We start from the raw sequence: 13,448 nt of genomic DNA on the forward strand, positions 1-13,448 counted from the left end.
GCTAATCCTTTGCTTTCCTAGGGTGAAAATGAGGTGTGGGCATGGGTCTGTGGGAGCTCCTCCTGACTGCATGGAGGGATTACTTGTTGGAGAGGTGGTTCCAGGTAGTCAGTCTGTGGTTCGTGTCAGTTGTGGTAGAGGGGAATCTATTGTGGAAGACTGTAGATGTAGGATGGGGTTCAAAGTGGCTGTACATGGGTGCAATTAGTGAGGTTGTTGCATAGCTGTTGTGAAGGGATGATGTTGTTTTTGCTGGCAGCCAGGAAGGATAATTTGTTTAACAATGTTGAAAAGTTCCTTGCCTCTGTTGGTGCTGGTTTTGATGTGTGTGCCTAGGGCTGCCTTAATTTTTTGCCCTCAGCAGGTGGGGGGTGGAAAACGGTTTAGGGTGCTCTTGAAGGCTGTCCTGTTTGTGGTGCCTATGCTGGCATGCCATCCACTTTACAGCTGTTTGCTGCCACATTTTACTGTTTTTATTTCATGGGTGAACCAACTGGTCACTCCAGAGGATCTTCTCTGATTGTTGCTCTTCATGGGGGCTAAGCTGTTGGTGATACATGTGTTGAAGCTCTTAATTCCCTGTTCTAGGTTGGGGGTGGCAACTGAGTTGAAGGTGTTGGGGGCTCTGTCCAGAAGGTCTATGAAGTTGTACTCCAGCTGTGGAGAGAGTGCTGGACATCTTGGAGTGGCGGTATGAGGGCTGGCTATGCTGAAGTGGGTGAGTTCTGTGACCGGGCTGTATTTGACCTGGTTGCTGGAGGTGATGAAGGGGTTCACCCTATGTTCTGCAGAGTGTGTGGGATCGCAGATGATCTGGGTCTGTACAAGGCTGCTCACACTTCTGAGGAGATGTGCGATGTCGTTGACATTGGGGTCGTCAATGAGGAAGATGAGGACCCAGAGGAAGATGTATCCCTTGGAGTCCAGGGCTAAGGGTGCAATGAAGTCTGTGATTGTGTTCCATATGGTGGAGCCTGGTATGTGAGGGTGCTTATGAAGGTTGTTTCTTTCATTTTGGAACTTGAAGTTGAGGTGTTCCATAGGTGTGGTGGTGCACTCAGCTGCAGTTCGTGCAGGTACCATTGTTGAGGCTGGGTGCAGGCTGATTTCGAGGGATGATGCAGAGGGAACATTTTATAAATTATTAATTTTCCCTCTGCATCGTCCGTCGGAATCTCCAACACCCGGCCCCACTGCCCCACGAATGTTACATGCATGGACCGAGGCTGCGTGCACTTTATGGTCTCTTTGTGGATGATGGCTGTTCCTCATTATGGCTTATTGGTGTGGTCATAGTGTGTGATTTTATATCCATCAGGGCAGATGCAGGGTTGAGCCAGGTCTTTGTGAGGAAGACAATGTTGGGTGCAAAGGAGGTTATGAGGTCCCAAGGTTTGGTGGCATGCTTGCTCTATTAAAGAGTAGGTAGTGGAGTCGGTGGTCATTTCTGTTGTGGTGCGGTGGGAGGATGGTGTTTTACTTTGCAGTGTCATGGTGGTCATGCTGGTGCAGGAGAAGGTGCATTTAGCACAGGAAAATTGTCCTACCTTAGAGTTCGGTGCAGCATGGTATCAGTGCTTGCCGGGTTGTTCAGTGTTGAGTGCGCCGAGGATGTAGGTGTTGTACCTGTGGGTGGGCCGGGAGCCAAGGTGTCCTGGCAATGTACATGGTTGAGGCACAGATGGGCGCATATGGGCTTGTCTCTAGCACCACAGTGGCACGGTCGCTCTGTGGCCTCCATGAAGTAGGTCCTGGGAAGAGGGAGGGGCGGCGGGAGGCAATGGGTGGGGCTAGGAGGGAGACGGGAGAATGGCAGCAGCAATCGAGAGGTGGGAGGAGGGGAAAACAAGAACCAAAAGCACAAAATTAAGCAGCGGAAATGGCACAAGTAATAGGCAAAGAAATTAAGCAAGAGAAAAGCGCAGCCAGACAGTAGTACCAGAATTAAGAGACAGAGTGGCACAATAAATAGGCAAAGGAATTAAGCAAAGAAAGGAAGAAAAGCACAAGAAATAAGCAAAGGAATTAAGCACAGAGAAATAGAAAAGCGTAGGAAATAGACAAAGGACTTAAGCAAAGAGAAGGAGAAAAGCGCAGTCAGGAAAAAGAGTTGATCAACAGAATTAGCGAGGTAGCGGCGGGGCTGGCAGCACAGGCAAGAACTGGGTCTGAGACCTGCTCAGTGGGGTTGAACTGTGGGCTCCATTAAGTACGTCCCGGGAGTAGGAAGGGTTGCTGGGAGGGGCTAGGTGGGAGGCAGGAGAATGGTGTCAGTGATCAGGAGGAGGAACAAAACTGGCGTCAAAAGCATAACATTAAACAGCGGAGATGGCGCATGAAATAGGCAAGGGGATTAAGCAAGAGAAAGCATAATCAGACAGAAGCACAAGAATTAAGCAGCAGAATGGCACAAGAAACAGACAAAGGAATTAAGAAAAGAGAAAGAGAAAAGCTCAGTCGAACAAGAGCACAAGAGTTGAGCAGCAGAATGAGTGAGGCAGCGGCAGGGGCTGGCAGCACAATGGAGAGCTGGGATTTGGCCCCATTCATTTTAAAGGCCTCTTTTAATGATTCCTTCATTGTTATTTAAATGAATTGGCCTCTTCTTCCAGAAACATACCTTAGAGTTATTTTTATTTCTCAATACTTCCTCTCTCACCCACCCTCAAAATATTTAGTGATTTAGTTCTTTTAGTTCGTTCTATATAAAAATACACACACACACTCGTGCACACACACACACACATATATGTGTGCATACATACAGGTAATACATAGTGCCCTAATTACAAAACATATTTGTAATTTTTTTCCTATTCACATTTGTCATAGCATACCTTGAAAAGTGCGCTAGGTGCAGGTTCCAAGGCATATGTCATGTGACAGGTCACAGAAGTTCCTATTCTCTCCAGTCTAGAGTTCTACATACCATTGAACATCGGAAATGGAGCTACATTTGCAAAACCACTTTTTTCTCACTGGTGTAAAAAAAAATTCTCATGGAAAAAGATTTTACTACAAATCAGTATAATCCATGGATGATCAGCTCACCTTCCCATTATCGCGTTGAACTCCAGAGTAGTAAATGTATCTCCTCCTGCCAGGAATGCCTGGACATGTTCTTGGGAGGCATAAATGTGGTATCTTCGACTGCAAACATACGGTAATAGTCTAAAATGCCTTTGTGAATAGGCCTCATGGTTGGTTAACAAACATATACTTGATGGAATCCAAAGATGTTCTTATCGCTAAATAAACCCAACATCACACAGTGAAATATTAAGTATGTTGATCATCTCAAACGTAGATGAACTTCAAAGTCCACATGTGTTGGTTTTCAAGTTTCTTTCCTTCTCTGAAACCGATTGAACAACATTTTGGAGTCCTACTGCCCATGAGCGGGGGGTGAGGTTTAAAGGTGGGGGCACTAAAAGAAGGCATACTTACCTTCAAAACAAACATAAGTGATGCCATTTTGTATTGCAAGGATGTTCTCGAAATTTTCAAAATAAAATAAAAACTTCAATTGACTCATCCAAAATGTTGTGCGAATATGCTTGTAATAACAAAATAATGCTTGGCACTGAACAGCTTGCAGTCTATCAGTTGGAGGACAATGGCAGGTTTTGAGGCGAGCAGGGAGTACCCTCCGTAAGATTTGAGCCAGTGGGCACGCCACTACTGACATGACTCAGTTTGCCTGCAGTTGCAGGGAGTTTCTGGGCATGCATTAAGCAAAAGGTTTAAATTCCTTAGAATGTAGAGTTACACAGATTGTCATTACAAAGTCTGTGTGTAATATCATTGTCCTGCTGTATGTGTGCTGATTGGTGGACTGACCGACATGTGATTGATACGCTGAGCCTCATGACAAGTATGGCAGAGCTGGAGAACAGCAGCGTTCCCCTGCCCCGCTCCTGCACTGCAAAACTCGACCGCTGGCCGCCCGCCAGGTTAGATCTTTTCTCCTGGTCGGGCAGGTGGTCCTCTGGCCTTTCCATGGTGGTACCTATGAAAAAGGCACCGCCGTGGGAACTCCAAAGCCTGTTCCTGCATGACTTGGACTGTAAAGTCTATGCCGTGCATGAAAGTGGGTGCAAGTGCAGCCCTGCTTTCATCCCATAACCCTGAAGCAACAGGGGCTCCTGCAGGCCCCCCTTTGTTTCCTCACTGCCACACTTTTAGAGGCATACTCACCACCTTTGGAAGTGAAGTGGCCAGGAAACTCCTAATATGCATGTTAGGGCCTCTGACCGCCACGTCACCACCGTGGGATCCAAGATCTTCCGATGTCGTATTCGTAAATACAGCGGGTGGACCACCAGTCTGGAGGTCAAGGGTCGGCCACCGCACGTTTGGAACTCAAAATCAGGTCCTCTGTCTGACCAATGACTAAAGCGGGCTGATCAAAAACCATTCTCTGGAAGTTAAACTACAAAATAATATATATTAGTCTGAGGAAAAATGAGGCAGGTAAGGCAGCTGAAGCTGTCTGTAAGCCAGACCTATAGATAAGAAATGAATCCAAAATGAAATAATCATTGGGCAGTGCACGTTTGTAAGTCAGACCACAAATTACACAAAGTCTTGCCACTATACAGCTTCAGAGTATAAAGAGATTACTCTTTCAGCTCCCAAAACCATGGGGAAAAAAGTTCATATTCATTGTTACAGATAAAAAGGAAATGACTGGACAAAGTTTGGAAAGGTGTCTGCATCTAAAGTCAATTTGGGTGAATATAAAATCAATTGTGATTCTATACTCTGCCTTCTCTTTCACATAATCAGGATCAGTGGAATTCTAGCAATGTGCAATGCATATGCAACTCTGGAGAATCTGATGGTATGGCACATTTAACATAAACATAACTAAGTGGTAGAGATAGGGAAGGAGGTGTGGCATGGAGATGGATGTGGAAATGATCATAAAACACCCACAGACTCCTACATTTGTGTACAGACTCACAACTTGTTTTGCATGCTCATTCAAACCCTGGAAAACACATCTACAGTAAATCCTAACTCAAGATGCTGTCACTCAGGCTCAGACTTACTAAGAGCTGTGCCGGCGGTCCCACGATGCGGTGCAGTTTTGTTTTATGTGAGTGCTATTTTAATGGTAAGTAAATCAACGATATGTAACTTTGCACCTTACAACGCCCAGACAAACATTTAGTAAATAACCCCCTGTGTACGTTTAGTGGGAGCAGAAAGCCAACATACACACATTTCATGGAGATGCACCGTCAAGGAAAAAAAGTTCATGGAAAACATGGATGAAAACGTCAAGTGTTGCGTCACATTATCAAGTTTTTAATATTGTGCTGAAAGTATTTGTCGACTGCAACTATGGCCTTCATGTACTTGTACTTAACAATACAGTGTTAGTCAGTGTTCTATAGTCTATTTCTTACCTCGATATTGTGGTTTACAACCACAACTGAATAATGACCAATAGCCCTGGACATCTACAACTCTCGTACAGAGGGGTTGATTTAAAGTTTGGTGAAATGACGATGGAGTCCCCTGTCCTGCAAACTGAAGGCCCACCCACCTGATTTACAGTCAGTGAAACCCTAAATATGTCTGCAGCGGAGTCTACCCAGTCTCTCGACGACATTCTTTTCCGATGGCATGACAGTGTGTGGACCGGTGGAGGTTTGGCAATCGACTGCTCACTGGATTGTAAGTGAGCGGTCCAATGACCAGTTTTTAGTATTCCTACTATCCCTTACCTCCATGAAAAACCTGGAAGTAAGGGAAAATAAAGATGTATAAATGATCCCCACACTATGAGAGAACTCCCGCATGATGTGTGGGTCTTTAGTTTTTGTTTTCTTTTGGTGCTTTGAGATTTTGTTTTTGAATATAAAAAAACAAGTTAAAAGTTAGATAGGCGTCCATCATGCTTGACAGTGCTCTCAGACAAACATTACATCATTGACAGCAGCTGCTGTGAAAGTGGTTCCTGTCAGTGATGAGAGTCATCTGCTGGGCTGACTCTAAGAGCCTGATAATGAGTTTGCTGGTGTGGGAGTGGGGTGGCATGCCACTGCCCTGCTCCAACACCGCCAAACTAAACCGCCACCTGCCCATCAGATTACGAGTTTCCTCACAGTCTGGCGGGAGGTCCTTTGGTGGTACTGTTACTGTGCAACATAAAGGGTTGTTAGTGAACCTTAGCGCTGCAGCGTTAGGAGAGCGCCGAAGACTATTCTTGCACAGCCCAGACTGGGAAGTTCATGCCATTCAGGAACAAGGGGTGCATGCACACAGGGTGGCATACCATGTGCCTTCCTACATGCATCTCCTTGCCTTGAGCCAACAGGGCCCTCTTTGTTTCCTCACTGCCACACTTTTCATGGCACGCTCACCGCCATGAGAAGTGTGGCATGAGAAACTTGTATTTTTATTTGTAACGGAATTGTAATGTGCTGGAATCAACCCCTAAGGGGTATCTCCGTGAGAGAGAGGAAGGGTATGCCAGGTTGTAGCCCTTAATAGCGAAACAATTCTGTCTTTAGAAGTTTCCTACAGAGAAGGAAGTTGGGGCAGTTACGTAGCTCAACGGGAAAAGAGTTCACATATTTCGGCACCAAATAGGCAAATGTTTGGCCCCAGTTCTCAATTTTCTAAAGTGGGGGACAACAAGCAGCCCTATGCCCTCAGAACGCAAAGATCTGACAGGTTGGTAGAGTAAACAGTTTTCCGCTAGGTAGCTGGGGCTCCTGTCATGAAGTGCCTTGAGAGCTAGGCTGCAGATTTTAAATTTAATTCTCTGGCGTATGGGAAGCCAATGAAGCTACTTCAGCAAAGGCCTGGAAGATGTTCTGAGAGGCATGTTGAGAGCGAGGCGGGATTCTGTATTCTGAATCACCTGCATTCTCTTCAAAAGAGATTCATTAGCTGTAGCCAGGAGAGAGTTGCAATAATCGAGATGGCTTATAACTAAAGACTAAATCAGAGTTCTGCGGACTGATAAAGGGAGAATCTGGAACACACTACGAAGAAGACTCATTGTATGGTAGCAGGTGCCAGAGGTGGCCATGACTTGGTCTCTCATGAACAGAGAGTGATCCAGTCGTACCCCAAGGTTTTAAGCCATGGGCTTAGGGCAGGGAGCTGAGCCCAGGGCTGCAGGCCACCAGTATGGGGACCAGATTTTCTGAGTGGAACCAAATAGCAGAATCTAGGACTTAGCAGCATTTAGCTGGAGGGAGTTATCAGTCATCCATCAAGCTATTGCTAACATGCCCTCAGCGAAGAGACATTTGGACAGGTCTTTATCATTATCAAAAGATAAAAGCAGTTGTGTATCATCTGCATATAACTGGGGGTAAACCCATGGTCTCTGATGATTCCTGCAAGGAGGGCCACATAAACAATAAACAGTCTGGGGCAAAGGCAGGAGCCATGGGGAACCTCTTTGGTGAGCTTCAGAGTGTGAGAACGAAAAAGACCCAGGCTCACTGTTTGAGAGCGCTGATCCAAAAAGTCTGCAAACCATTTTAGCGCTGGTCCCTGAATACTAGTCTCTCTTAATCTCTAAATTAGCAGGGGTGCCACCAGCATATTGCGAGCCTCTGACCGCCATGACACTGCAGAGGGATCTACACCACTGGCGAGGGCTCATGGATCCCCGGCCGTTGCAGTGGTCCTATGGCGGGCTGACCACAAATGCCATAATAGGGCTGTCGGACTGCTGGTGTGGTAGCTGCCACATCTCTACCAGGGGTTTGGCTGGGACCGCCACACTAATAATCAGGCCCTAAGTAGAGAGGATGGGTACTCCATCAGGTCAATGATGTATTTTACTTTGTTGCCTTGACCGAGTAATTACCACCCTTTGCAATCCATAGTCTCCAAAAAGACACAAATATACTTCAAATCTAGGAGGAAATAACTGGAGCAGAGGTCACATTTGTTATGGCAGGTTTTATGAAGTGGACAAAGATATGAACTTACTGATGAGAAGTATACTGTTTTAATAGGGAAAACACATTACTTGTACTTACGAAAAACAACTATACAAGTTGGAGAAGACAAGAACGCAGTAGACATGGTGAAATAGCTACAGATAAGACAGAAAACTGCATAAGAAAGAATGCTGGCTGACAGGCACGTTATATAAAACAACTCATGGCATAAAGGCATTGGCACTATAGCAAGTGACATCATGTACTGATTCACATCCTGCTAACACCACAGGGTAACACCTTGCCTCCCTTTTAAATCACTCAACAGCTTTCTATTTACTGTGGGCAGGGCAATCCCTGAAAAATGTCTGAGTGTAAATAGGACTCTCAGAGCCATGCCTACTTTATCTTCTTATTCGAGTTGATGTAATCCAGAGATTTGCCTAAGATGTGAACTGCAACACTAGGCAGTGCTCCTTGTGCCACAGCACTTTTAAATGTTAGCATCAATCTATAGTGGCGTTTTCCTACTGTTATATATGTTTTACTATGTGGGCGCCTTCAGTGACTTTTGTTACTTATTTTTGAAACTGTAGGTGTCTAATTCTTTTGTTCTGCCAATTTTTTAGTTACTCCAAGGAAATGGATCCCCAATGGAAAGAAGTGCCCAGACTGCTTCAAAGTAGACACCCTCGAGGAATGTAAAGCTGATAAATTCATCGAATGTAGGGGACCGGAGACGGATTGCTTCAATTATCATGGTACAGCCGAACGGCCAGGTAAGGGCATCACTCAAGTTTGGCTGTCACCCAGCAGCTGCTTGGCAGTAGGTGGTTGAGATCTTAGCTTTTGGAATGTCCTTTCAAATACTCAGAGATGGAGGTAGTAGTGTCCATTGTATGCCTTTTCTGGTGCCAAATGTTCTTCTTCATTGATTATTTAATAATTTAGGTTTTTTACACTCTAGACAGCAGAATCTCTGATACACTAAAGCAATTGGGCTGGTTTAGAGTTGGGTGGTAACAGAATGTGCCTTGTGGGAGAGCCGGCCGGGACCAGGGAGGCCTTCTGGCTCCCCCTGCTGTCCCCAACGAGATGGCCATGTCCAGGGTATGTGGTGCCAGGGGCAAAAATTGGCCTGAGAAGGGAGACAGCGCGGCCCACTCCGGTTTCAATTTATTAAAACATAAAAAATGTCTCAGGCCCGGGGGATGGGTCCCGGGGGCCCAAAAGGGTCAAGGGAAGGGGAGCCACACAGCCCCCCTTCCTAAAAATACAAATAAAATCAAAAGCAGGCAACTCACTGGAGGTCTCGCCCCCTTTCTCCACTACTCTGCAAACCCGCCTCCTGGTGGGTTCCTGGTTGGGGGATGAAGTAATCCCCTTCACTGATGGGGGTCGTTAGTGGCCAATTAGCCCACCTGTTACCTCCAGTAAGCCCTACACAGTGGGATTGCTGAGATGTGGTTACAGGTAACACCCTCTTTTTCCAACACTCTGCAATTGCACCTCTTGACACACTGCTGGTGGGAGGATGACGTCCCCTTGCTTCCTGAGGGTCTCAGGACTAAAGTGGACTTCTTCCCACAAGCAGCAGTGCATCAGGAGGCTCATTTGCAGAGTGGTGGAGAAAAGGGGCAAAACTTCTGACCCCCTTTCAGCAATACAGCTGTTTGGGGCCTACTGGAGTAAACAGCATCTAGTTGGCCCCAAGGACTCTCAACAGACAATGGAACTTCATCCCCCAACTAGTAGTGTGCAGGAGGCACATTGGCAGAGTGGAGGAGACAGAGGGCATGACCACTAAAAACCGCTCACCAAGCCTACTGTGTGGGACTTGCTGGAGGCAACAGGAGGGGTGGTTGGCCCCCAAGGACCATCAGTAATTCACCCCCCCTACTAGTAGTGCACCAGGAGGCACGAATGCAGAGGGGTGGAGAAGGGGGTGTGGCCTGCTATCAGGTCTCAGCATTCCTGCTGTATGGGGCTTACTGGAGGTAATAGGAGTCCTAGTTGGCCCCCCAGGGAAGTCCTTTGGGGCCAACTACCCGCCTGTTATCTCCAATAAGTCCCACACAGCAGGATTGCTAAGAGGTCTATGGAGGCCATGCCCCCTTTCTCCAATACTCTGCAAATGCGGCTTGTGGTGCACTACCGGTTGCGGGATGATTCCACTTTACTTCTGGTACCTCCTGTAAATTCCTACACTGTGAGATTCCTGAGAGCTGGTCCGAGACCCAACCCCATTTTTTTTACCACTCTGCAAACTTAACTGTTAGTAAAACAAGCATTTGCAATGCAGTAGGTCTTGGATTGGCAAGAGTGAGAGTTTTTGACGTTGTAAATGTAATTGTTTTTTCTTTATGTGTTTTGGAGTGGAGTGGAGGTATGTGGTGTGTAATGGAAGTATGTGGTATGTTGTGCTGTTGAAATATGTGGATATTGGGATTTTGTGATATAGAGAGTAATTTTGTGTATGATACTTTGTGCGGTTTTATGTATTGGAGTTTTATTATGTCGTGTGCTGTTGTCATTATATGGTGCAATGTTGAATTATGTGGTGTGGATTATATGACTGTGATGTTTTATGTAATTGTGTTGTTGATTTGTGTTATGCGGTTTCTTGTTGAATTATGTGGTGTGTAATGGAAACGTATTGAGATTATTTGTGTGATGTGGAACTGTTAGAATTGTGGGTCTCTGGTTGGTGTAGGTAGGTACTTGTGCCAAGCAGGAACCCTCTCCTCTAGTCAGGGCAAGGGAACTACCCTCTTAAAAAACCCCTGCTCACCCTTTAGGCGGCGTGACGCGAGCAGTCAAGGCTAGTTCGGAGGCGATGTAAGGTAAGCATTAGTGACTACATACAGTAATCCAGTGACAACACTACAAATGGACACCACACAAGGTTTTTTATCAAAAATAAGTTATAATTTACATAGAGTTACCACAAGACCAACAAACGACAAAAAGAATCCACAGTACTATCAAGTTTCGAGAGTTCTGGTTAAAATGGTGTAAATCAAAGTTCTGTGCGAGTCGGTAGCCTTGTCCGGCTACAGTGTGCTGAAAGAACACAGAGTCTAACAATCCAGCGGACCGCGGCGGTCCGGGTCCACTCAAATGTCGACGAACTCAAACACAGTATCTTTTCCTTGGGGCGGCCAGCACGGATGTGCGAGCCTGTTCCAGTAAACGTCGCTGTGCAGAAAAAGAAAGCGTTGCAGGTCACGGTGTCCCTTCCATCCCGGTACAGGCTACGGCTCATTGACAGCGTCGGTGAGCTCAGAGCTTGCGTTGTTCGGGGCGGACGTTGCTCGTTGTGGTGCTTCTAGCTTTATGGTGCAGCGCACGAGCCGGAGCTCGGGAGCTGGCGTAGGTCAGTCCGGACAGCGGTGCGAGTTGGGCCGTGCGTTGCGAAGTGTGCGAGGCGGTGCCTAACTCCGGTGCGGTCACAGGACTCGAAGTCAGCAGCAGTGACCGCATCGGTCAGACCAGTTCGATTCGGTGTAGCGCGGCGTTGCACGTTGCGGAGTCCTTTCAGTCACGGTGCAGGCTACGGCTCGTTGACGGCGTCGAGACGGAGTCGGTGAGCGCAGAGCTTGCGGTGTTCGAGGCAGACATTTCTCAGTGCGGTGCCAACAGGACACCGGGCCGGTCGTGAGAGTCGGTCACAGCTTCCTGCCTCCCTAGCCACTGGAATAGTAGCAATTCACAAAAGCTGGTCCTGGGACTTCGGTCAGGGGCAAGCTCTCTTCCAAGCCCTTGGAGATCTTTTTAGCGCAAATTGAAAAGCAAAGGTAAAATCCACAATCTCCTCTCTAGGCAGCCAGGCAACCACTTCAGTCCAATCCCACAAACAGCACTTCAGCTTGGGAATAGTCTCTCCTCAGTGTCTTCAGGTTGCTTCTCTTCTCCAGAGGGTTCTTCTTTTCAATTCCAGGAGTGATCTAATTTCATGGGCTAAGGGTCCCAATACTTACACCCCAAAATCCTTTGCTCTCTGAGGGGAGAGGGGCCTGTGCTCAGTTCAAGCCAGTTCTGAAGCACTCTGTTGACCAGACTTCTCCTTCCCTTTCACAGCACAGGGCAGGCACATCAGACACCCCACAGGAGGTGGAGCCAGCATTGTGGAAGGCAAGTACAGGCCAGGATCACTTTGTTGACAGTCTTCCTTCTCTTCTTTGAGTGTGCAGGGTGGAGACATCAGACACACCACAGGGGGTGGAGCCAGCATTGTAGAGGGAAGGCCCAGCCTTATTCAGGTCCCAGGTGCAACTCCTCCTTCCCATCTTGGATGCAGATCCTCTATTGACCACCCGGCAGCCCCAGCCTGTCTCCTGGAAATCCCCAGTCCTATCACACACAAACACAGACAAGGAATCCACAACCTAGCAGAGGCGGGCTCAAATGGTTAGGCAAGCAAAAACCTACTTTCTAAAAGTGGTATTTGCAAACACAGAATATTAAAATAAACTTTACTAAAAGATGTATTTTATTACTCTGAGTTCAGGCATACTAAACTCGAATTGCAAAGGACCTAAAAACATAGTGGGAAAGGATTTATCTGTGAGTAATGAGTGTGTTACATATGACACAGACATGATACATTTTAAAGTAGATGGGGTAATGTCAAGTATATGTGCCATAACAAAAAAAGAAAGCGTGTGATAGAATTGTAATCAGTATTGTAGTAAATCAATATCTGATAAATGAAGATGTTATCAGAAAAAGAGAATAGAGAAAGGGTATTTTGAGTTACGTTTCTCTCGCAGCTAAAAATAACTGCTATTATAAAAAAAGAACATGTCAGAGGTTTGTCTGCAGACTGCATACCTATTAATATAGATAGTAAAGTTCCCAACTGCCAAGTCGGCCGTTTTCTCGAGTAGCTCTGTAATAACCAGATAAAGAGAGTGTAAACATCTGAAGAGGGTAATCAAGTCTGTAAAGGGGAATTCGTAAAGAAAGTCAACATCTGAAAATCCAAAAAGGTAGGAAAAGAGAAAAGAGAAAAAAACAGTGTTCTTGAACTGTAGAAATAAGAGCTTGTCAAGTTGGGTTACCATGCACACTTATGGAGATTCATTGAAGCTCAAGAACTCAGAAGCACTGTGATATGCATTAGTGCTTCCCTACTGCCTCAATCCTTAATTTAGTGCAAACATAAAAATGGAAGTTTTACATAATTCTGTTGCTAATGTCCGATTGATTGATCTCTGTATACCACAGCCTCCATGATTGCTTAAAACACTGCCCAGTTTATTTATTAAACAAGCTTGAAACTACTTTTATTCATGAATTGAATTGTTTGTTTTTGCATTTTGCTGTCGAAATAAAGATAAGTAAGTTTTAGTAACACTTTGCTTTGTTTAAAATTCTTTAATTTATACACAAGTTAAATTAAAAGGCAATTCTAACTTTCTGCTCCTATTTTAAACTGTTTTGTAAAAAAAACTCCATTAGCTACTGTTAATCCTACGCTCAGTTTGCTTTTATAAATAAATGTTCTTATTCCAAAATAATCCTTTCATT

At 45.8% G+C, this 13,448-nt stretch overlaps 1 protein-coding gene across 1 annotated transcript in view; it reads left to right on the forward strand.

The window, feature by feature from the left end:
* The window catches only part of LOC147701026 (phospholipase A2 inhibitor gamma subunit B-like), a 212,035-nt gene that overhangs the window by 63,019 nt on the left and 135,568 nt on the right, over positions 1-13,448 (forward strand). Inside the window, exon 4 of the mRNA XM_086929838.1 lies at positions 8,546-8,695. Within this exon, the coding sequence (XP_086785964.1) occupies positions 8,546-8,695 (150 nt within the window). The remainder of the gene's footprint in view (positions 1-8,545; positions 8,696-13,448) is intronic.

This window comes from Lissotriton vulgaris, chromosome 7, assembly GCF_964263255.1.
Source record: "Lissotriton vulgaris chromosome 7, aLisVul1.2, whole genome shotgun sequence".
NCBI lineage: Eukaryota > Metazoa > Chordata > Amphibia > Caudata > Salamandridae > Lissotriton > Lissotriton vulgaris.